The sequence below is a fragment of the Cryptotermes secundus genome, unplaced genomic scaffold (assembly GCF_002891405.2).
Source record: "Cryptotermes secundus unplaced genomic scaffold, Csec_1.0 scaffold561, whole genome shotgun sequence".
NCBI lineage: Eukaryota > Metazoa > Arthropoda > Insecta > Blattodea > Kalotermitidae > Cryptotermes > Cryptotermes secundus.
In genome coordinates this window covers 664884-688456 of record NW_019744119.1, presented here as the reverse complement: position 1 = coordinate 688456, position 23573 = coordinate 664884, and the positions used below count along the sequence as shown (strand labels likewise).

At 41.5% G+C, this 23573-nt stretch overlaps 1 protein-coding gene across 1 annotated transcript in view; it reads left to right on the top strand.

Moving 5' to 3' along the window:
* The window catches only part of LOC117283094 (homeobox protein vnd-like), a 93121-nt gene that overhangs the window by 60262 nt on the left and 9286 nt on the right, over positions 1-23573 (top strand). The window contains exon 6 of the mRNA XM_033755470.1: positions 20429-20883. Within this exon, the coding sequence (XP_033611361.1) occupies positions 20429-20883 (455 nt within the window). The remainder of the gene's footprint in view (positions 1-20428; positions 20884-23573) is intronic.

Genomic DNA, 23573 nt, shown 5'->3' with positions numbered 1-23573 from the left:
CGTTTCTCAGTCAATAACAATACGGCTTTTATTGTCTCCCTCCCCTAATGACGGGGTGCAGCAGCTGTTTGCTAACAACATGCTACCAACTCCAGTCTGTCTGTCTGTCTACCTCAGACGTTTATAAATCCCTTGTAACCGTTTGTTATGCCAAGCAGAACAACAACAGTATCATTCGCCATCTTAAAACACTATCGCCACAATGAAGATCATGTTGTGGTTAATCCTTGGAAGGTCTCAGGTTCGATTTTAAGACAGAATATTGGAGGCTTTGGCTGTAGGCTTTTCGTGTCTTAATCCAGTCCCTCCATTATACATTAAAATAGGCCACAACCGCTTCTATTTCTTTCGAATTCCTCATTCAAAGTCTTAATAGTATTCTATTGTAAGCTACATAAATTTCACAGTTGGCAAAGCGTATTTAAATGCATCTCAGGCGTTCACTGGCACAATGTACGTATCTAATGTTGTGTATGAGGGTTGGGGTAGACTGCCTGTTTTATTTTTATGATGAAATAATTGTATCTTATTTATTGTTCTAATCTTATTTTCTATTTTTAACTTCACATTTATCATAATTTGTTCTTAGAATTTAACACACTAGTAGTCAGAATCTATTACTGTCCGAGAAATTTAAGAATGTGTTTTTAATATTAAACAGAGTTGGAAAGTAAATATCCTTACTTCTGTTTACTCGCGTATAAATGTGAATCAACTCACCCACACGCACACACAGAACACATCAATAACAAAACACAAAGCAGAAGTATTAATGCAGCGGAGCCCTTGAGAGGCGGACCGCCTCTCAGAAAGTGAAGAATTTTCCTGACTCTTGTGGAAGACGACGGTTTAATGCCATATTCACACGGACCCTACACTTACATTTTTCTGAACCAGAAGAATCCAGCCCACCACATCATGTCCCATTTGCTTAAGATTTCCCATTTGTTCCACTTAAAATTTTGTATGTATTTCTCTTCTTTCTTATTCGTGGAGACTTCTGATGTCTGACTTTTTCAGATTGTGGTGTTCTGGGTTCTGACCCCATGTTGTTTTAGCGTTCTGAGGAGCATGCTGCTTCTGTCTTCAAGTTCTAAGAGTGTAGGTCTAGGCATTGTCTCTTTCTTGTATGCAAATATGCCCCTAATACGGACTTTTCTTTCCCACTGTTCCACGGGATCTTTTCTTAACCCTTCCAGTGGGTCATATCACCAGCTTCCTTGTTTTTGTCTATATAACTGAGCCAATTTAGACTTGAAGATCGAAGCGACATGTTCCTCCGAAACGTCAGTTGACTCTAATCAGACTATAATAAGATATTGGTGGGAAAGCCAGAAGGAAAGAGACCCCTGGGAAGACCAAGGCGTAGGTGGGTGGACAATATTAAAATGGATGTTATAAGGATAGGATGGGATGGTATGGATTGGATTGATCTGACTCAGGATAGAGACCAGGGGAGGGCTCTTGTGAACACGGTAATGAACCTTCGGTTCCATAAAATGCTGGGAAATTCTTGAGTAGCTGCAGAATTGGCAGCTCCTCCAGAAGGACTCAGCTCCATGAGTAAGTAAGTAAGTAAGTAAGTAATACGGCTTTATATCCCAGAACAGAGAATTCTGCAACATAATTTTGAATCATAGTCCTTGGCATACAATTTACACTTAAAAATCGATTCAATTAGTTTATGAATCTAAGTGGGCGAGCAATATATGAAGCCTGCAGGATTAGCTTCGTGAGAACTGACTTTCACCTGCAATCAGGGCACACGTTATCGGATGGTCAAAGCGGCCAGCTGCACACGGCCTCCGTGTTCCTACTGCGCAATCGTCACACAGTTTTCAAAACTAAAATGCACTAAGTAGAAGTTTCGTTTTCTAATGGAATAAAATCGTCTTTAAGTCTTTAAAACGAATGTACGTTGAAAATAAAATTTCAGAGCCGATGCGCTATACAAATACAGGCTGTAGTTGATGATTTTGAGAAAATGAAAGCAAGAAAGAAATCTCAATAATTTGTTGTACTGACATGATTTTTCTTTAATTTTCTTTACAGAATTTCAAAATTTTGTTAATGATCTGTTCAGTTTATAATTTTGCTTCATATATCTAGGTAGCATAATTGTCTTTGCGTTGTTGCTTTCGGGATTTCGCACTTTTGTTCTGAATGCATGCAATGTTGACTACTGTTTATTCCTTGTTAGTTATCAGCCGTCTTAACACGCAACTTGCTCCTGGGATATGCCCTCATCTGTGCGCGCATGCGTCCTGTGACGATGGATACTTCCTCTTATTGTAACGGGCGTAGCTGTTATGAGTTGAGCCGTAGACTAGGGCATGCACAAAAACTGAACTTACGGAGAAGCACAACAATTTTTCAGCAATTTTAGAGCCACCTGAAAATGACAAATGTTTGTCGAAACATGTGTGTACATGCGCTAATGATGTAGAAGAGTTTTGAAGTTTAAAACTTTTAAATGTTTTAAAAGTCAAGTTGCATGTAAGGCAGCTCATAACGAACAAGGAATAAGTAAGCGACATGCAACAGGATGCTAAGGTATAATGCCGTTACCTACCGCGATCTCTAAAGGAAATTTAAACCAAGATAAATATTAGGTTACGTGTTTCTCCTGTCAAGGTTGGACTTAAGGTTCTCAAAGATGTGACCAAGAAGCTTAGTACCGGCATTTTCTGCGCTGTAACATTCTGAAGTTTGGTAGAAATTCACCGACTTCTTTGAGGATCGTGCCACTTGCATTGAAGATGACGCCCAGCAACCAACCAATAAGAAGCAGATACGAGCTATTTGCTTCCTTGACTTAATCTTCAATGCTAAAGATGGAGGTGAGCTTCTACCCGTCTACACGTTGTTACCTTCCCTATCCTCTTCCCTTGTGTTCATTTACACAGTTTTCCTACAGGCTTCAAATTTTAAGGCCGGCCAGTCTGCAACAAAATATTTCATGAGCAAGGCCAACGAGGTGTATAGATTGCCAAGAAAGCATTTCCGAAACGAAAACAAATTTGAGCACAGCACTGACCTCAGTTGAGCCTTTAACTTGTACTCTCCGACAAGTGCAATTAGAATGGTCAAGTCAAGGATGATGAGGTGGGCAGGGCCTGTTGAACAAGTGGAGAAGAAAAGAAATATACGTGCAGTATGGGATATTGGTAGGAAAGCTAGAAGGAAAGGGATCACTAGGAAGACCAAGGCGTAGGTGGATGGATGTTATTAAGATGGATTTTTGAGTGACTGGATGATGTGGTGTGGACTGGATTGATCTACCTCAGGATAGGGACCACTGGAGGGCTCTTGTGAACACGGTAATGAACCTTCTTTTTCCATAAAACGTTCGGAAATTCTTGAGTAGCTACATAACGGGCGGTTTCTCAAGAAGGGTTCATCTCCATGGAGTTAGTGACGTCAGTTGAAATGTTTCCGACAATGGTGTTTCATAAATTAATCTATTATTTTTTACTTTGTCCAGCGTAGCTGATTTAGGGAAGGAAAGGCGCCTACCCAGTTGGGTCCATTAGAGCAGTGGTTCTCAACGTTTATGAGACCGCGGCCCAGTAAGTTCTTTTCTATAAGACGAGGGCCCAGTCCCAACAAATTTACTCGTAAATACCTTTCCAGTTTCGTTAAGGTTCATGCATTAAGCTAACGTAATATTAGTAATTAATTATAGCATAATCATAAAGAGTATTAGTACACTTATGTATACGGTGTGGCATGTTGACAAACATAAAATTACATTTAAATTAGTTATCAATCACTGGACTAATGAAATCTTCTAGCATTTTCTGGTTTCCTCAGACCAACATCATTAAATTAATTTGTGCTAATTTTCATTGACATATCCCATGCTGATCACCAAAAACTTATGTTATTCAGGGTAAAATTGATTATTGTATCATTCAATTGATTTTAATGATGTTGGTTTGAAAAAAACGGCAGTAAGAAAAATATTTATGCATTGTAACTCACCATAGAAGTCAGCTGAGTGGGGGAAGAAGCAGAAGGATGTCAACTTGTCGGAGAAACACTTATTATCACATACACACGCCAAATAATTATATATGTCAAGTATGTAATTTGATAAATAAAAATGTATGAATTTCTCAATTCTAAACACTAGTTTCAACACTAATTAATATTTTGATTTTAAAGACGCTGCACTTTAACACAGCAATTATAAGTGAGCTGCAATAATATCTGAAACTGAATTCTGTGAATAGAAATCATCTGCTTCCATAATATAATCTGAGTACGACTGAAACATTTCATTGTTTCCTTCTGCAATCATATTAAGCCAGAGTTCGAGTTTCTTTTCGAATGATTCGATCTTGTTCCACGCATTAAATATTGTTGTATCTGGACCTTCAAGTTTTAAATTCAACTCGTTCATGTAAGAACGCTACAAAGACAGGCTAATCACTTGAACGGTGGTATGACTGACCGTCGCCAAATTTCAGCCTAGTACACTTTCTAAGTCGGACTTCGCTTTATCCAAAATTGTGGACATCTGTATTTCCACGATTTTGTATGACTTCTGCTTGTTGCCCGTACAATTTCGTTATGTAATCGTATACATACGAAAGGATGTAAGCCGTGTGCAAGTCGCGGACCGGTGTGCGCCTTGGAGAATTTCCAATGGTGCGGAGAAACTTTTTTGCATGCGTTGCAATTTTAAGACGTAGGTGTCTGCCGCTGATTCCCAGGCGGGACAAGCGTAAGTTATTACTGCTCTGGTCAGTGCCTTATAGAGGGCTAGTTTAATGTTTGCGTTTAAACGCTCACGTTTGAATAGGGAGTAGATTCTAATTAAAGTTCTGAAGGCCTTGGCTTCCCTCATTTTTATGTGCAATCTCCATGTAATTTTCCTATCGAAAACTACGCCGAGATATTTTACGCCATTTACAAATTGAATGTTCCGCCAGTTAAATGCAAGATGGACAGCCGAAAGTGGGAGGAGAAGGCACGGATATAGGCAACGGAAGAACTGGCATTGAGGCTCTAAGTGAGTCAATAGGAGTAAGGAGGTACACAGGTAAATTTGTCCCTGTGCTTAATTAGTTAAGCACTACACCATGAAGACTTACGGGGTAGTGGAGGTATAGTTCTACCATTCCTGACCTCAGCACTAGACGGAGGTGAGCGGTCAGCTTCACGCTCCGGCCGCTCTACCCCCGGTGTCTATTGGATAAGAGGCTGGGTGAATCCCAGAGCCGGACTGGAGGCTGTAAAGAAGAAAAAATGTCTTTCCCTTCTGAGAATCGAACCCCGGCCGTCCAGCCCATCGCTATACCGACTGAGCTGAAGGAAGCCAAACATATTGGCCCATTAGAGAGCCGCCTGCAGGGAACGAAGGAATGGAACCGACTTTGACAATAGGAAGTAGAGGGAGGTCAACAGAACAAGAGTAAGAACAAATTGTCTTTCAAATCACCCCCTTATTTTCAAAAGCAGAGTGGTTGAGGGAAAAAGAAAAATGCACCATCCGCGGCTCATTTAGGAGCCTGATTGGGAGAAATGAAGAAGAAGGAGACAGAGAGTGTAAAGATACGAGGGACAATCAGTAAGTAGTTCACGAATGGAAGTGAAATAGCTGCAATGGACGTAACAGGTTTTCTGTGTGTATCACTAGGTAGCAGCACAGTTCAGCTTCATGGCAGTCTAAGTAGCAGACACGCATGTGCATGTTCAGAGCCTGGTTTCAGTAGTCAAAATGGCGACCGTGCTTGAGTGTATGCTACCGACGAGCAGTGTTTGTTTTTCGTTTTCTTGTGGGCAAAACGACTCCACGAAAAATATATTCTTAAATAAATATTTCTGTTTACGGTGGGAAGTATCTGTCGTGTAAAGCTGAGTGGCAAATGTTCCGCTGACGACGAAGACGCTGAAACGGAGTTGCGGACGTGGCAAAGAGAGTCAAAATGCTATGCTGCAGGTTTCGACGCAGTGGTAAAGCGATGAGACAAGTGTTTCAGTGTTGGTGGAGGATATGTCGAGAAATAAATATTTCATCCAGGTTCGAATATCACATGTTTTACGTTTTATATTCATTTGTGACCTGTTTACTGACCCTCCCCCTAACTAAGAATAGGGACCTGAGTAAACAGAGAGGAAGTGGAAGAAATTTGGGAGTCAAGAAGAGTGACTTTTTGAAGGCCGTACCCTTTTACTTTGAACATGAAGATATGAGGTTGTCACGAATCTCCGGTGGGCTACTCAGCTGCACGCGCCTGAAAACAGTAGATCTACAATTCATAGTCAGGGTTGTGAGAGCCTCAACTCTTATTATAATATTCATATTTATTTAAAATTTTCGAGTCTGTTTAAATTGAAAAATTCAGCTCAAGAGTAAAAATTATTAATAAATTAACTTTCCGTTGATTATTAAATATTTGTTTGAATTAAGCTGAAAACAAAACAAACTGTAATGACACGAGTCATCAGAAATAAATATTCTCCGAACTTCTTCTGCAATCTTCAAGCTTTTCGGCCTAAATAAAATTTATAAAACAATGTTTGTAAGACCTATCAAACACAAAGCTTTTAGACCAGTATGAGGAGTAGTTACTTCTTCCTCAGAGATCTGCCCTCAATTTTGAACCAAATCAAATACTTTACTCCAAAGGTACTCAATTTTACTGAGCTCGCGGACCCTCTTAGCAGGTCATTGCCCACTCAAGGACCCCCTCCTCATCCATCCGCGTTTAAATTATTTGTATATCAACTTTAACTGATCCAAATAAAATTATATATTTAAAATGTTTACTAATTTTTGATACCTGTTACAGTACAATCTCTTACTTCCGTCAGTAAATGACGAAAATGGCCGAGTCACCACTGTGTAGCTAGAACCGATATCTGTAAGCAACTTGGAGTCTAAAATATACTTGTCACACAATTGTTCGAGATAAACGAATTTTGTAAAATATTAAAAATATTCAAGGCAAAATTTTGTTCGACCTTCCCCCACCCCACCCCCGAGAGGCCTCGCGGACCCATAGTGGTGCGCGGATCACACTTTGATAACACTGAGTTACTTTAATCAGTTCCAATTCCGACTTTGGGTTACAATCCGTCTTTTATATACACACTCACTACTGCAACGGAGGTGCGTCAACTAGTGACGTAGAACGTTAGTACGTTACTAGAATCTATTCGCAAAATAATTCTGATTCCAGATGGTGGTAAATACAAAGGATTTTCCTTCCGTAATGTTGCCTACATAACGTATTACGTATCTGGTTCATAGAGTGGATGCCTCACAATTCTTCTGTGTTGTGGCCTCTGATTATTGGGGAGGGGAATCTATTACACCTCGTGATCTGCCCGTCGACTTTTCAAGAGCAGCTTCTTCTGTCTCTAGTATTAACTGCGTCTGCTTCAGCTTTTTCACTTCTTGTTCTGTTTGCTTTATCACTGGGTAATAACTATTTAAAAATTCATCTCTGATATTGTTATTCCGCCTATTTGTCTGATTCTGGGGCCCTTCAAATGCTGATTAAATTTTTTCCCCACTTGAGAAACTAATAATCACATGATATTTGCTTTGTATTGCCTTGCAGAGTGACATTTGTCCTAACAGAAGAATATTATTGCAGGAATTAGATAGCAGAGCGAGAAAATACATTTCAATCCATAAAGATTAAGCAAATCTCTCTGGTTGACGGAATAAAATGTAGACAAGTACACAAATTATTTACGACTGCCAGGATAGTGAACAAATCTATTCAAATAGACTTGAAAGGATTCTGACGATGGTGTATGTTGTACAGAACTATTAGGCTTATTTTGGACTTTATCCATCGTCTGTTGTATATAAGATAAGAAAACACAACTTTTCGGAGACTGGATCTGTCTCCGTCCTCAGATGGATTGGACAGGATAGACCTACTCAGTTGGGCCCGTTAGAAAGAGCTAGTCTCAGTCACTGGTCTCATCCACCTGAGGACGGAGACAGATCCTGTCTCCGAAACGTTGTGGTTTTTTATCTTATATATACCAGACGATGGATAAAGTCCAAAATAAGCCTAATAATTCTGTACGGATCTATTCATAGTTAGTATCTAACGAAAGTAACAGAAATTTCCTCCACACCAGATGCAATGGTTGTGCTTCTATGATTCAGTCTTCTGATTAGGTAGTGAGATGTTTTACACACCGAATGTAATGATTATAGCAACATGACTCGGTATCCTGGAATCATATGGCAGTATTTTCTCCATGTAAGACGTAAGGGTTACATCATCAGGACGTGGTCGTCAGAATTTCTTTCCTGTGAAATGGTGGGCTGTTTGAAAGTGAGGTTGACATGGCGTTGAAAAGCACCCTACCCCTTGCACGCCGAATTAAATGTGGGAATTGAGGACAGAGTATGGGGACTTCAACTTCAGCGCGTAGCTCGGTAGTTATGTAGGCCAAATATTCACAAGATGGCTGCCGCATCAACAGCTGTCCGGAAAAGTCGTCTGTGCAAGAGCGGCCTAAGCGGCATGAGTACATAATCTCGGTGTGCCGGCTACTTGCACTTTACGATATGATGCTAAATTATTGTTATGGTTTCCGTGGTCAATAATTTTCAAACCGGAGAGAGCAGAATAAAATTGCGTATGAAAGTGTAACTCAGAAAGTTTTACACCGTATTTGATAACGGTGTACTCTCTTCTTTGATGTTTGGGAGAAAATATGACATCATACATCAAATTACTTGACATGCATTTTCGTGGGCGCGGGGTGGGGTGTGATGGACCAATTCCGTGGCCTCAGCGCTTACCCGATATTAACGCCGCTTGATCTCTTGCTAAAGGGATATGTTAAGGCCAGTATTCACACGACCTCTGTGACCTCCCTCAATGAACTGAAGCTCCGAATTATTGCTGCGATCGAAACAGTTACGCGCAAATGCAGGAGAACCCTTGGGGGGAAACTGAGTACCGCTTTGGCAACTTACGTGCCAAGAAACAGTTACGCGCAAATGCAGGAGAACCCTTGGGGGGAAACTGAATACCGCTTGGACATCTTACGTGCCAAGAAACAGTTACGCGCAAATGCAGGAGAACACTTGGAGGGAAACTGAATACCACTTGGACAACTTACGTGACAAGAAACAGTTACGTGCAAATGCAGGCGAACCCTTGGAGGGAAACTGAATACCGCTTGGACAACTTACGTGCCAAGAAACAGTTACGCGTAAATGCAGGAGAACACTTGGGGGGAAACTGAATACCGCTTTGGCAACTTACGTGCCAAGAAACAGTTACGTGCAAATGCAGGAGAACCCATGGAGAGAATCTGAATACCGCTTGGACAATTTACATGCCACGAAAGGAGCGCATATTGAAGTTGTTTATAATTCTGCAGTATTGATTCTATTGGATACAAAACATTTTTAGATATACTTTCATATTCCGTTAGCAGTTTCATCTTGTTTTTTCGGTTTGAAAATTATAGGCCACGGAAACACCGACAATAATTTAGAATCACTCTGTATATTGTACAAGATACTGAAGAGAAATACAGGCTGGTCCCTGTTTGTAACCAGTAAGTTATGGAGCGTATAGAGAGAGTGGACGTGAGATTAACCTGAGCACGAGATGGAATTGCGCGGTCAGATTTCCTCTCCGGCCGCTTCACACACTCGAAAGGCAACTTTGACGACACTGGAATGGGCAGAAGAGAAATATTTCTGCCCCTGACGACAATTGAATTAACATCTTCAACTCCGTAGCCGTAACCGAGAGGTCCAAGGCACGAAATGTTTTCACTCTATCGGAAACCGGGATCGTGGGTTCGAATCCCACACAAGGCACGGATGTTTCTATATGTGTTTATTCTGTGTTCGTGTTTTCGTGTGTTTAGGTAGAGGCCTTGCGACGAGCCGATCACCCGTCCAAGGAGTCCTACCGTCTGCAAGATAATCATGAAACTGAGGAATCAGCCCTATGCTCCAACGTGGGAGCAAGAGGAGAAATATAAACTCTGTAGGCAGTCGCCTTAATGACTGAGCTATTCCATTTGTTCCACTGCAGAATTCGTAAGCTGTGCAAAGGGGTCAATTCCTGCTGTGCGCGCTACGATCCTGGTTTCAAATCCCACTACGGTATTGTCTGTGTCATTTAGGGATTGTCCTGGATATTGAAGCCGCGTGGGATGGATCCGTCCCTTCTCGGACTTTTACCGCAGCGCAGGCAGATTGAACGGGCATGGATCCGTAAGTAGAGGCTGATCGGAAATGTAGAGACTAGCACAGCGCTGACGATTCACATTAAGCCTTTAGGGTCACAGCATCAGCGAAATGGCTCAAAGCTTCTGATTTCAGTCTGGATGTACTTGGTTCAAATCTCGGTAGGCACACTGACAGTTCTGCCTGAAGTTTTCTTCATCTCCCCCCTAAAGTAAGCCTACTTTTATTTCTTTCAAAATATGGGAAATGGGTTAACAAGAAATGCTTTGAAGAATTGCCTACTTTTCTTTGAAAAGACACGGACCGTATGGAAAAAACGCCTCCAACAATTCCTCGTTACCGCGGGAAAGTGATTAGTGAGGAGTTAATTAGCAACTGTAATATACACGGACAGACCCACAGATACAAGCGTTCAACAATTCTTCTATCGTTGCGTGTATTCGTTGCCGCAGGAGCGTGTTTACCGAGCCGTTGCCTAGCAACGATAGGAAGGATATACATATAGACACAGACTGATGTGCGGGCTTTTTCAAGTGTAACGTCGAGATGGGTTCAGACGCCTTGATATAAGCCTACATGCCAAGTTTCATAAGGACTGGTTCAGGCATTCGAAAGTTAATAGGGGGATTCACAGACCACAGATAGCGTGGAGATCGCAATAATCCAAATTTCTTTTTTCACAACAAGGAGCGTAGGCTAATAATAAGCCACGACAGCTTACTTTCATAACTTTTCAACTAATTATTCACTAACGATCATTCATTCGATGCTAATTAATGTAACTTACTGTCATGATCATTAAATAGAATACAAAGCATGTCTTATAAGAGTGTACCGACGTTTCGAAGGAAAATGCTATTTCCGCTCTGAAGTCTGAGGCAGTCTGCTTCCACCGAAATGTCGGTAAGACCATCCCCCACCCCCAAAAAAAGCAGACTACACGATGTCATAATTAAGAATATTGTGGGAGTGCTGACGGAATTTCTTTTTACTGTGGATCTAGGAGCGTGTGCCTAAACCGGAAATCAAAATACAGAGTTTCCGCGAGGTGTGGGTCCCTCTATCTCGGCGAGTGTGAAGAGCAGTCCCACTGTCTTCTGTGAAGATGCACTGACTGCCGCCTCGGAGGAACGCACTCTCCTTGTCGTCAGGGCATGCAGACAGCTAACGAGTCATTCTCTACCTCACTGCACAGCACATCGCACAACACAAAGATGAACGTTATTTCTCGCTAGTGTAAAGTAGATGCGACTAAATTGCATATATATATATACACACACACATACACATGTAATGATGAAGTCAAGGAAGACGAGATGAGCAGGGAATGTAGCACGAATTGGGGCGAAGAGATAATGGTGAAAAAACCAAAAGGAAAGAAATTACTAGGAAGAAAAAACGTGTGTGGATAATATTAAAATGGATCTTAGAGAGATGGTATAGGGTGGTATGGACTGGATTGATTTGGCACACTATAAGGATCAGTGGAGAGCGCTTGCGAACACGGTAATGGACCTCCGGGTTCCATAAATTTTTTTAAAGTTCTTGAGTAACTGCACAACTGAATGCTTCGCAAGAAGGGCTCAGCTCCATGAAGTTAATTTTGTGTGTGTGTGTGTGTATAAGAACATTTTCTTTCTACTTTTTCTCCATTTCATGATGAAGCCTGTTCCGACTTCATATTCATTCCACATTTCCAAGGTTATGCGGAGGAGTTCTGACGATACTTTTGGGCGGTTACTCTACGATACTTCCACTAACTCAGAACACACAAGCATGGAAAGATGGTAGGTGAATGATGAATTGGAAAAGTTTTGGAAGGAACCAACGGAGGAAAGTCAGGAAAACCGTGAGTCATGATAGCTGGTGGCCCGGACGAGATTCGAAACGGGGAGCATCCTCTTGTTTCTCGCTCCGTTTTAAGTGCATTTTCCTCAAATACATTCAATATACATGTTCGACACTCAGGGGCGAGGGACCAAGTTGCACGCCCTTGAAGGCAATGCGTACAATTTCTGCCATGTTTATGGATGCATGAGGTCTAATTCCTGCAACTCCAAATCAAAGCACTGCTAAAATTTATCAGTAAATAATATGTAAACATTTCCCCAAGAACTTCAAATGTAAAGAAAAGAAATCTCTCAGCATTAATATGGAGATGTGGTTCAGATAAAATGCTTACAGCTGCCATATGCTTAGAGATAGAGCACTTGTTTTATAGATCGGAATTTCCGACGATTTGCACTTGTAAGGCTAATCTGTAGATTTTAAGATTGGGGAACAGGAAGATAAAAGATTCTGTACTGAATGTAGCGAGCCTTCCCAGACATACAAAGATCTTTTAACATAGGGATCATGAGAAAAGCACGGGGCTTATGAGGCAGAAAGACTTCTCGTGACGTACGTAACAGGCCACCTAGGCCTGTTTTATACTTTGTGGCGTATAGACTCGTTGCTAAGCGGTGACTCTGTAAACAGCAGTCGTTGATAGTTAACGCTCACAAAACGCACACACCCAACAATAGAACAAATGTGTTTTCTATGTTCTCCGTGCCGAGATGTTATAGTAATTGGAAAGTCTGGAGCTTGGTGTGGAAACCCTTATGGTGGCGGGGTCGAATATCTCCACCGTGACCTTGCGAGTCGTAGGAGGTGACGAAAAGGATAGTCTCAGATCTGAGACAGTAAAATATGGTCTCAAATCCCAAGGGACTCTGACCCAAGAAAGACTGCGCTGGCAAGAACCAGCAGCATATACAAAAGTCAGACTCGTCCTCTCGTCGGAGACCGTAACTGTCAGACAATAATAAATATCTGGTCATGACTGACCGTCAGTCGTAATGTGACTTTGACTTTGACTTGGTGTGGATAATCAGTTCTGTATGGGAGTCTGTGAAGAGAGGACTTAAGCCCGGAGTCAGAGGAATAGCCATTGTTGGAGCCGTTACCAGAGAACGTATAGTAACAGGCTGAGCGCTCTAGTGAACTGTAAAGTGTGGAAATAATGATAGTGTTGCAGTTATATGTAGTTGCGACCTGTAAGTGGCCAATCCGAACCCCGTCTGTACTCACATATACTTGACTGCCTGATAATATAAATTCACGGTTTGTGAGACGATGCTCTATCAGCTCAGTTATATAGCGCCGTACAGTAATATGATCATTCAGAACCGAATTTGGAAGACTGCAGACGGATCGAAAGTAACCATAACATAGCTCAATCAGGGTAATCGTTTTTCGTCGAGATTTGAACCCGGGATCCTGCAGCACGAAGCGGGAGCTCTAGCAACTCTGTGGTGGTCATGTTAGCTGGCAGTGACAATGACAGCTTCTGTACTAACATCATTTCTGCCGCTTCCTCATTTCCGTCCTACTACCTAGCCTCCGAGGAGCCGGGCTACGTGCAGGGCGGTCCTTGTTCAATCCCCGACAGTGCAAGATTTTTCTCTTTTCCACAGCATTCAGAACGGGTCTGGAGCCCACCCAGCCTCCCATCCAATAAGCACTGGAGTCTATTCCCCTGGGATAAAGCGACAAGGGCGCGAGGCTAACCACTCACCTCAATCTAGTGAGGAGATCAAGAAAACTGGAGCTATACCTCTATTCCCCCATATGTCATCATGGCCTAGTGCTTAACTAATTAAGCACAGGGACGACTTTAGACTGCATTTATCTCAACAACCGCGCGAGAAACTGATTAAGTGTGGGAAGAGTTAAACTTGTGGTTTGTTCTGCTCTGCAAATTTTATCCCAAGTTACGCGCTAGGTATGTGCAGAAACACGTGTAAATTTAGTCAGACAGAAACCTCCTTGCGCCCTGGGCGCAAGCTTCTCGCTAATGCTGCAGCATCAGAGGATTTCTGCTAACATGACTGTAACTTCTCATAGAATTACAGTACTGAAACATATTATCAATAGTTTCTATGACGTTGAAGTTCTTAAGAAATTTTATTAACTATTAATATAACGAAATTCTTTATTTGGATCCGTCGTAACACAATAACGAAACGGTCTAGGTCAATATGTTTCGGCTTTCAAAGTCATCATCAGGCTAATACATGCTTACTACATTCACACACTATTGTTCTGCATTTCAATGTGATGGTGCAGTGGCGCTGGAAACTTGACAACTATGTTACACTATAATAGTACAAGGCATAAAATTACAAATAAATTATAAACTTGTTATAAAACGAAAGTTATACAATAAAATATGATTAAAAACTATTCATGTAATACTTCATATTATTAAGTCAGTTTTTGCAATTTTGTTATATTCCAGCGGATATATTCATGACTTGTACACGTATAGTTAACTGCTTGGAGGCCCGTGGTATTGGTGTAGTGTTATTTGGTATTTGACTTGCAATGTGTATTCCAACCACAGCGGGCAAAATACACTGTACAATGAGGCACCAGTTAAACAATAAATACCAAATTCCAGAAGAAAATAATCTTAATAGTCACCACCGTGAAAGCGTCAAATCGTAATTTTGTAACGTTTATTTTCGCAATGGATATAGTCCATTCTTCCCGTGAGAATCTCACTCCTCCAGGAGGCAGCTGTCTGGAGCTAATAGAGTACGAAATTGAAGCGGTCACATGCAGCAACAAACAAAGGAGAACAACCAATCACAGAGCTGCGTACAGAGGGAGGGGCCTAACCTTTGTTGCCCTGCAGCTTTTTGTATCGCTCTGCAAGGCGTGATCACAATTTCCATTACAAAGTTTCAAAAGATGTCTGATTCAGCTCCCCCCCCCCAAACCCCTATGAAACATTGCTACCTGTAACCATGACAGCAGAATATTTTTGAAATAGGCCCAACTTACAATACAGAACATTTGAAAATATTTCAGACTTTGCACGTGAACTGAATCTGTTGGATGCTTGTGAAACTCTAATTTATTCGGTTTCCTCAAAGACGACTCACAGTAAAGAAATTTGTTCCTCACATAAACGATCACAAAGGCATAATAAATATATACCACTTTTATTTGGGTCTTTTTCGATATGGACCTGAGAGAAGTCGTAATGTCTGTGCAATGTAAGTTTAGTTTCATTTGCTTCGCAGCACTACGTCAGTTTTTCTTTCGATATAACGCAGTAGAGTCCGTTAAAAGTCAACGACAGTTTCGGTGGAACATGTCGCTGTCACCTTCAGGGACGAAGATTAAGACAAGCAAGAGACCAGCGTGAAGCAAGGAAATGTGTTCCTCTTAAACAGCGCTTGACTTCCAACGGACTACAGGACACTACATCCCAGAATATAGAAATCTACATAACCACCGGTGTGAGAACCTAAATTCCTAAAATATGTCAATATGTTTATGTCTGCAAAAAGTGAAGTTTGGAACCAGTGAAGCATGCAAAATTGCAAAGAATGTATTTGCGGAGGATTGTCCGTTATCCCCGTTATTGAAAGCTTAATGTCCCCCCCCCCTTGGCACTACAGCCCCAGTGGGCCTAGGCCTACCTCCATGAACTTCCCCGTTCACTTCGGTTTTTCTAGATCTTACACATTCGGTAAGACTCCTTGGGCTGGTGATCAGCTCGTCGCAAGGCCTCTACCTGTACACAAACACAGAAAAACCCACACAAACATCCATGCTCTTAGTGGGATTCGAACCCACGATCCCAGCTTCTGAGCGAGCGAAGACAGTGCACGCCTTTTTGAAAGCTTAATATATATTTTAATAAACAGGAAAATACATCAGACAACACACGTAGTAAAGACAAGCAGCGGCACGCACACAGGAAGACTACACAGAATAACACCTGTACAGTGTGGAAACAAGAACTAGCCGCTGCAGCACTTAGACATAGGGCGAGTAACCCTAACAATTTTAAATTTTAAATTTAAAATTTAGAGAATATTTTTTAAAGGATTTTAAAATTATAACTAAAGATTTTATAGTGCTATTATAGAAAAACCAAAATTGACGTGTGCAAAATAATCTACACAACAGACAGATATCAACGAGGTAGATGTTGATAATAACGAAGAAAATAACAATGTGTTTTTTAAATGTTAAATTTTAGACTGGGTTCAGTGTGGCAGCAACGTAAGAGTATACACCTGATGATGGCCGTTGGAGGCCGAAACATGTAGTGTAGAGGAGAACAAGATCAAGGACATATAATATATATTGTTTGCACTTGGGACGGATTTTGAATCATTTAAGGAGGAAAGTGACATTCAGACCAGCGACTTTTAATTACAAACACCCTCTAAGCGTAATGATCTCAAACATCACATCTACATAGACGTAAGCTTCGTCCTATGGTTACACGTACATGTAGGTGTAAAGTGTGTAAACGTTGGCCGTTGCATAGCCGACAACAGTTAAGCTGACAGTGATCGTGAAACAGACTGATGATGGCCAAGAGACAGACATATGTTCCAATAATCAATAATTATATTGTCACGTGTTAGAGTGACTATAGACAGGGTTTAGATTGGATATTGGATTTATTGATTACTTACACACACCGCTCGGAACTACAAGTAATTACAATGCCATTGCTAATCCCCACACTTTACAAATCACATCACACGCTAAGTTTTTCCAGCTTGTTGTGTCTTCATCAGCCCTTCCCTGGTAACGGTTTTAACCGTAGGGTTTCTTCAGCTTCCGCATTTAAATCCTCTCTGAATGCAGGTTCCCATCCAACAGCCTCTCTTCTTTCAGACTCCCATACACAACTGACTTGGTTGCCACACTTGTCTTCCTTATAACTCCTCGGCACTGTACGTATAGACAACACACCGTCTTTCTAGTATGCTAACCGTTTCCGCGGGAACGTGTTTACATACCAGCGGCCTTCTGTTCTTGCTTATTAAGAATCTGCTGCCTAGCGACAGATGTTCCGTTGTCTGTTTCGCTGCCGTTGATTAGCAACGGTTGTTTCTCTGGCCCTGCAGTTCTTGCTTTGAGCAAATATACCACAACACGTAAGAAATGTGACTGTATACACAATTTGAGCTGACGAAATTTCTTTTGCAGATTCGTCAAGTAAACACAATACAAAGCTCTGATACCATATTTATTTTATCTAATACAATATATATATACTATCTCTGTACAAAAATACCTTAATCATGATCCGTAAGATGGTAACACAGTGCGCCAATAGAACACTGCACGAACTAATTGTAAGTAGCACAAATTCTTGAGATAAGTTGAGCTACTAACACTAGTACCTTTGTTGTTAGATGTCGTAATTTTAATAAAAATATTTATTTTGAGCTCCTTAAAAAAATTTGTATTTAATATCAATATATGTACGTATTTTCTGATATTCTAAGACGTGATTGAAGTGGGTGTGGTGACGCGGAGATCCTATTGCACTGTTTCCTGCTTTCTACCGTCGACCACATAGAAAACACCGAAAGATGCTGTTGCGCGCAGAGCCGTTGTTATGTAACTACCGTGAGATGGGCGGATATTGGAGGACCGTTTACGGAAAGCGGCTGTTAAACAAGTTCCCGCTGCAACGGATACTCGAGTAAGAGAGGAACGGTGTTTTCTGTGTGGTCCGTGTTGAGATGTTACAAGCAAGGGACAATGTTAGAGCTTAGTTCTCTACGGGAGTCTGTGAAGAGAAGACTTGAGCCCAGAGGCAGAGAAATAGTCACTGTTGGAGCCGTTAGCAGGAAACGTCTAGTAACAGACTGAGAACATTAGACTGTGTGGCAATAGCGATAGTCTTACAGTTATTTGTAGTTACGACCTGTAAGTGGTTAATAAAACTATTCACCAATCCAAACCCCATCTATAGTCACACATACTGCGTGACAATACTATTAATGCAGATATAAAGTTTAGTGGGTATACTTGTCAATATGTACAACAGTCACGGATGTTCAAGCAATGTATAAGCAATGTGGTCGGCCTAGATTTTTTTGGTACGATTCGTACCGTCATTACCAGGGCCCGAATTTTTTCCTTGTATCCTATGCGATTCTCTTAAATGTATAAATCTCGGATATGAGCTGCTGTTTACAGAAATGTAAATTTTATAGGTAATATTTTGTCATTTTTTGGTATTTTTTTTGTACTTTTAAGGGTGTTTCTTGTAATTTTTGGCCATTTTAGGGAATTTTCTTCATATGTTTTCTGAAATGTGAATAACATGGAAGCGAAGTGTTCTTCTTTTCTCCTTTAGGTCATTTTCCTGGCTTTTTTCGGTCATTTTTTAAATATTTTCATGTCATCAAAATCCGGGGCCTGCATATTACATTTTTGGGTCATATTTTAGGTCATTTTTCTGGATTTTTTTTGGTCATTTTTTAAATATTTTCATGTCATCAAAATCGAGCCCTGGTCATTACCAATTAATTTTTAATTACATGAGTGAACTTTAATTCCTTAATTTGAAATTTATTCGTTTTTAAAGTTCTGGCTGCTACAGAACTACAGTGTAATGGAGTGCTGGTATGGAAACCAATCATATACAGGGAAAGACCGGGCATTTCTGAAGAGCTTGGTGCTCGTTTGCTCTCCACTTGCTTGGCTTTCTCTTCGGCCTTGGAGGAGACACGTTCCCTCTCTCCAGATTACACGTGTTGCAACGCAGAAGGAAGTACTCCTCATAATCAGCTCCGTCACAACGTCAGATCCAATATGGATGATCGAGTTAATGTGTGAAATTATGTGTAAATTTCGCGTAATAAACAAGGAGTTCTTGGAGGAACTAACCGCCTACTTTCCTTTCACGGTAAGCGGAGCATTTGATACACCAAGTAGAAAGAATACGTAATACGTAAAAAAAAAAACAATTTTGGAGACTGTAATGTTGGTATTACTGATGGTAGTGATTTATGAAATACACCGTAGAGATGACCTCAAATGGCATGACACACGTACCAAATTTCATGAAGATTTGTTTGGGCACTCAGGTAATATGATTATTATCTCTCCAATTTGAGAGGGTGTAGTGTTGGTATTATTAATGTGAAGGATACAAATTTATGCACAAATGTATGCAGTCGAGATGAGAACCAGACGACTTGACACATACATACCAAGATTAACGGCGATTTATTCGAGTAATGTTAGGGGTATTACAACAACAGTTTGAAAGGTTATAGGGTTGGTATTACTGATGAGAGTGATTTAAAATACACGCCACTGAGATGGTCTCAGGTGGCATGACATGCCAAGTCTCATGAAGATTGACACGTGTGTTCAAGCAATATTAAGGTATTTCCTCAGCGGCCTCCGTAGTCTAGGGGTAACGTTCCAACTCAAGGTACGCGGGTTCAAAGCCGGCGGAGGTAGTGGAATTTTTAAAGGCGGAAAAATTCGGGGAACAAGTCCTCCGGGAGGGACTTTAAGCCGTGGGTCCCGTGTCGTAGACCTCTGAGCAAAATTAGGTAAAAAGTTTCCCGCCCAAGTAGTTTCCAATGCCTCCGGTAGATGGGGAAGTATCGGGTACCACTGCCAGTAGAGGGCCGACCTCGCTGGATGAACGGGGCTGATAGCGAGCACCAGTACCAGAAGGGTATGGCGACTGGTAGAATATTAAAGGGGGACGTACAATAGACTATTAGTCGCGGTGCATGGGGAAACCCACCCCCTCCAATAATAATAATAATAATAATAATAATAAGGTATTTCCTCAGAAATGTCAGGGTATGTAGTGTTGGTATTACTGATTTAAGAGATTTACTAATTTTGCCATTGAGATTAGCTCAGGTGACTTTATATGCATACCACGATTCGTAACGTTTGGATCCACCATTCTAAAGTTAATAAGGGCAATGACGTACAGACACACAAACACACAGACAGCAAGGATATCTCATAAACCTACTTTTATTTTTTTTAATAATGAAAGTAAACTAAATATCTAAAGAGTTAAATATTATGCAGGAAACCTTCAGCAGTAATGTTCAACAAGTGGCACGTGTGCCATGTATGGCTCATCCGTCTTTTCAAGAATAGCTTTTTGTTTTAAGTAAGCAAACATGACCAACGAGAGCGAAATTACAGAGGAGTAAGTTTTTTTGGAAAGTTGAGTCCTTGACTTTTTGTTAGGTCGTTACGAAGGGTTCGGAGAAACTTGCTGCCTCCAAATTATACCCTGAAGATTAAGGCAGTATATTACTCCGAAACACTAGTACCCACATAAGAGAATGCACTTAAAACCACCCTTTGAAACGGTTCAGTCAGTAAAGTGCTGTTTGCACGCGGAGCAAGAAGAGTTCATGTCTACCCATCTTCCTGTTGCAGGCGCCCAGCAACAGCAGGTCAGCCCTGACAGCACTTCACCCAGCTCTCTGGCGCCCCCAGACCCTTCTCGAAGTTGTCCCGAGCAGGAGCCCGATCTCCACTCCAGCTCCGTCTCTCTGGATAGCTTCCCCCCTCGCGCCAACAGTCCGTCAAGTGGCCATGGACCGGATTCATCCAGCACACTCCCACCAACTTTAATGAGGGCGCCCCTCTTGGGACAGGATAGCGAAGAACACATGCTGGACACGGAGGAAGACGACCCGGAGTCAGAGGGGCAGCATGAGTCAGGAAACCAGGGAGGGGCGCAGGCCGGGAGCTCCAAGAAGCGGAAGAGGAGAGTTCTGTTCTCCAAGGCACAGACATACGAGCTGGAGCGCAGGTTCCGACAGCAGCGGTATCTGTCGGCGCCCGAACGAGAACACCTTGCCAGCATCATTCGCCTCACGCCCACGCAGGTAGGCATTTCTCAGCTGATCTATCTCTAAGCAGGTTCATTGTAAAGAATGGGTGCTCTCGAACGTTTACAATGACAATTTGTAAATGCGTCTGTTAGCTTCGCCGTGTCTGTATACCCACGTGAAATAATTCGTGGATCAGTGAACAAATGTTCTTGAAAATCGATACAGGGAAGATTTACTGAACTCTGTCGTGTCAGTCCAACTCTGGTAAGTCGGACAGTAATAATGGACACTTTACTTGTAGACCTACGCATCTTAGCTAAAGTCGCTAAATACACATCGTAGCGTAAGACGTCTTAAAGAGACGTACAGAACAAACACTCATTCTATGTCCAGTAGCCTTTTCCGTCAAGTCTCTGTGTTTCATTAATTAATCATTAGGGTATGGAGACGTACGGAGCCAAGATAGCGTAGTCGCTATAGCGGCTGGCTATTTGCCGGACGACCGAGGGATCGAAGTTCGAGTCCCGTTAGGGACAAGAATTTTCTCTTCTACACGTCGTCCAGATCTGCTCTGAGGTTCACCCAACCTCTTATTCAAAGGGTACCGGGAGCACTTTCCCGTGGGTAAAGCGGCCGGGTCGTGAAGTTGATCATTCACCTCGAGCTAGTGCCGAGTTCAAGAAAATGTGGATCTATAGATCTACTTCCCCATACGTCTACATGGCATAGTGCTTAACTAGTTAAGCACAAGTATAACTTTACGTTTTACGTGTACGTTTGTACGTTTCGCCATGAAGACATAAGGGGGAGTGGAGGTATAGCTCCACCGTACTTGACCTCGGCACTAGGTGGAGATGAGAGGTCAGCTTCACTCCTCGTCGATTTTCTCCTGGGGTAGGAGTCTCCGATACCACTTGGACAGGAGGCTGGATGGGCCCCAGGGCCTGTCTGGGCGCTGCAGGGAAAAACAATTCTTGGGCGCCGGGAATCAAACCCGCAGCCCCTCGCTATACCAAGCTATCCCGACTGCTCCAAGTCTCACGGCTTTCGTGATAATTAAACAAAACCGATGTGTCGCGCTATAACTGTTTCATTGCGCGTTTGTGAATTTATTATGATTTTAAACCATTTAAAACCGACTTTAACTAATGCTAACCTTTCTATTAGTGTTAAAATGATCATGCAATGTGGGAGTCTAATTAAGTTATCCTAGTACAATTCCGGAACTAGGATCATTTATAACACCATTTTATTACCTCGGGATGAGCACGTAACCCTCTTCTATTGTCAAGGATAGGCTCTACCACAAAAGCATCAGCAGCGAACTGACTAATGAGTGCAGGTCTTTCTTTGAAGAAGTTGGTCCTCAATTTGCAACTGTTTCAGAAATGTTAAATTCATATTCATCTTTAAAAATAAATGCACTTTTGATAAGCCTGTAAAGAAACGAATACTTCGTTTTAATCTATACCAATAATAAAAATTATTTTACTTTTAAGTGAGTCTTAATTTGATCCAGTTTGGCCTATCAAAATGTGAGGGAGAAATGGAATGCATGTAGGATATTGGTGGAAAACCAGAAGGAAAGAAACTACTAGGAAGACCAAGACTTAGATGGGTGGACAATATTAAAATGGATATTAGAGAGATAGGATGGTATGGTATGGACTGGATCGATCTGACTCAGGATAGGGACAAGTAGATGGCTCTTGTGAATACGTGAATGAACCTTCGGGCTCCATAAAATGCTGGGAAGTTCTTCAGTCGCTGCACAAATAGCGACTTCTCAAGACGAGCTCAGCTCCATGAGTGAGTGGGTCTATTAAAATATTCTTACAAAATCTCATATTTTCATTATTTCCTACGATGTATCCTTTGAGAACCGTTAAATTTATCTCTGCTTCCCGCACCTGACCCAGCGCCAGTACATGCTACTGTGGTTAGGAGCTACACGAATTTCAGGAAGTGGGGATACATGTAATTGTTTTGCAGTATTATCCTAGGCAGAGCGACTGTAGGCTCTTTCCTTTAAATAAGTGCAAGAGTTCTGACAAATAACAAGACTGCACTCACATTTCCGGCCTCTGGCTCTATGTGAATTCCAGCTTTGTTTCCCACTGTCGAAACAGTTCCAGGTGCCTTCTCTTTAGAATAGTTGTCGTGGTAACCTTATGAATCCCTTCCCCTTTCCAGAGTGTGGTCCCTTTAGACGACATTTAATCATTCTGAAGAGAAAGAAGTTACACGGATTAAGTGAGCGAGTCGTTGGTTCTTGTGAAATTAGGTAGAGCATTTCCACCCCACGAGATGCAATTGTTATAACAACATGAGAGATTTTTCTACGTAGAATCTAGTAGTGACACTGCCACGTATCCTGGTAACGCGACAAGTAATTAATGGGTTTCGGATTAGATGAATCGATTTATTGGCTATTCACCAGGCGGAACTACAATTAGTTGTAACACAATCTTACTGTAGCTATAACAGTTCGTAACTGCAGACAATGATAACACTCTAAACGTTACTGTAACTACACCACATAAAACAGAGACTTCATTTCTGACTTCTTTTGTCTTCTATGGTATTTTTTCTTCTGGATTCTGATCTTCAGTAATCTCTAATAATCTTCTAGTAATCTTCTTGAGGTACCTCTTGGCGTACCGAATACAGAATTACCTGTCGAACAGTTGATTTTTATGTTGTCATGAAAACGTCCTTTCCGGTCCTGTGAGAACGTTGTTTAC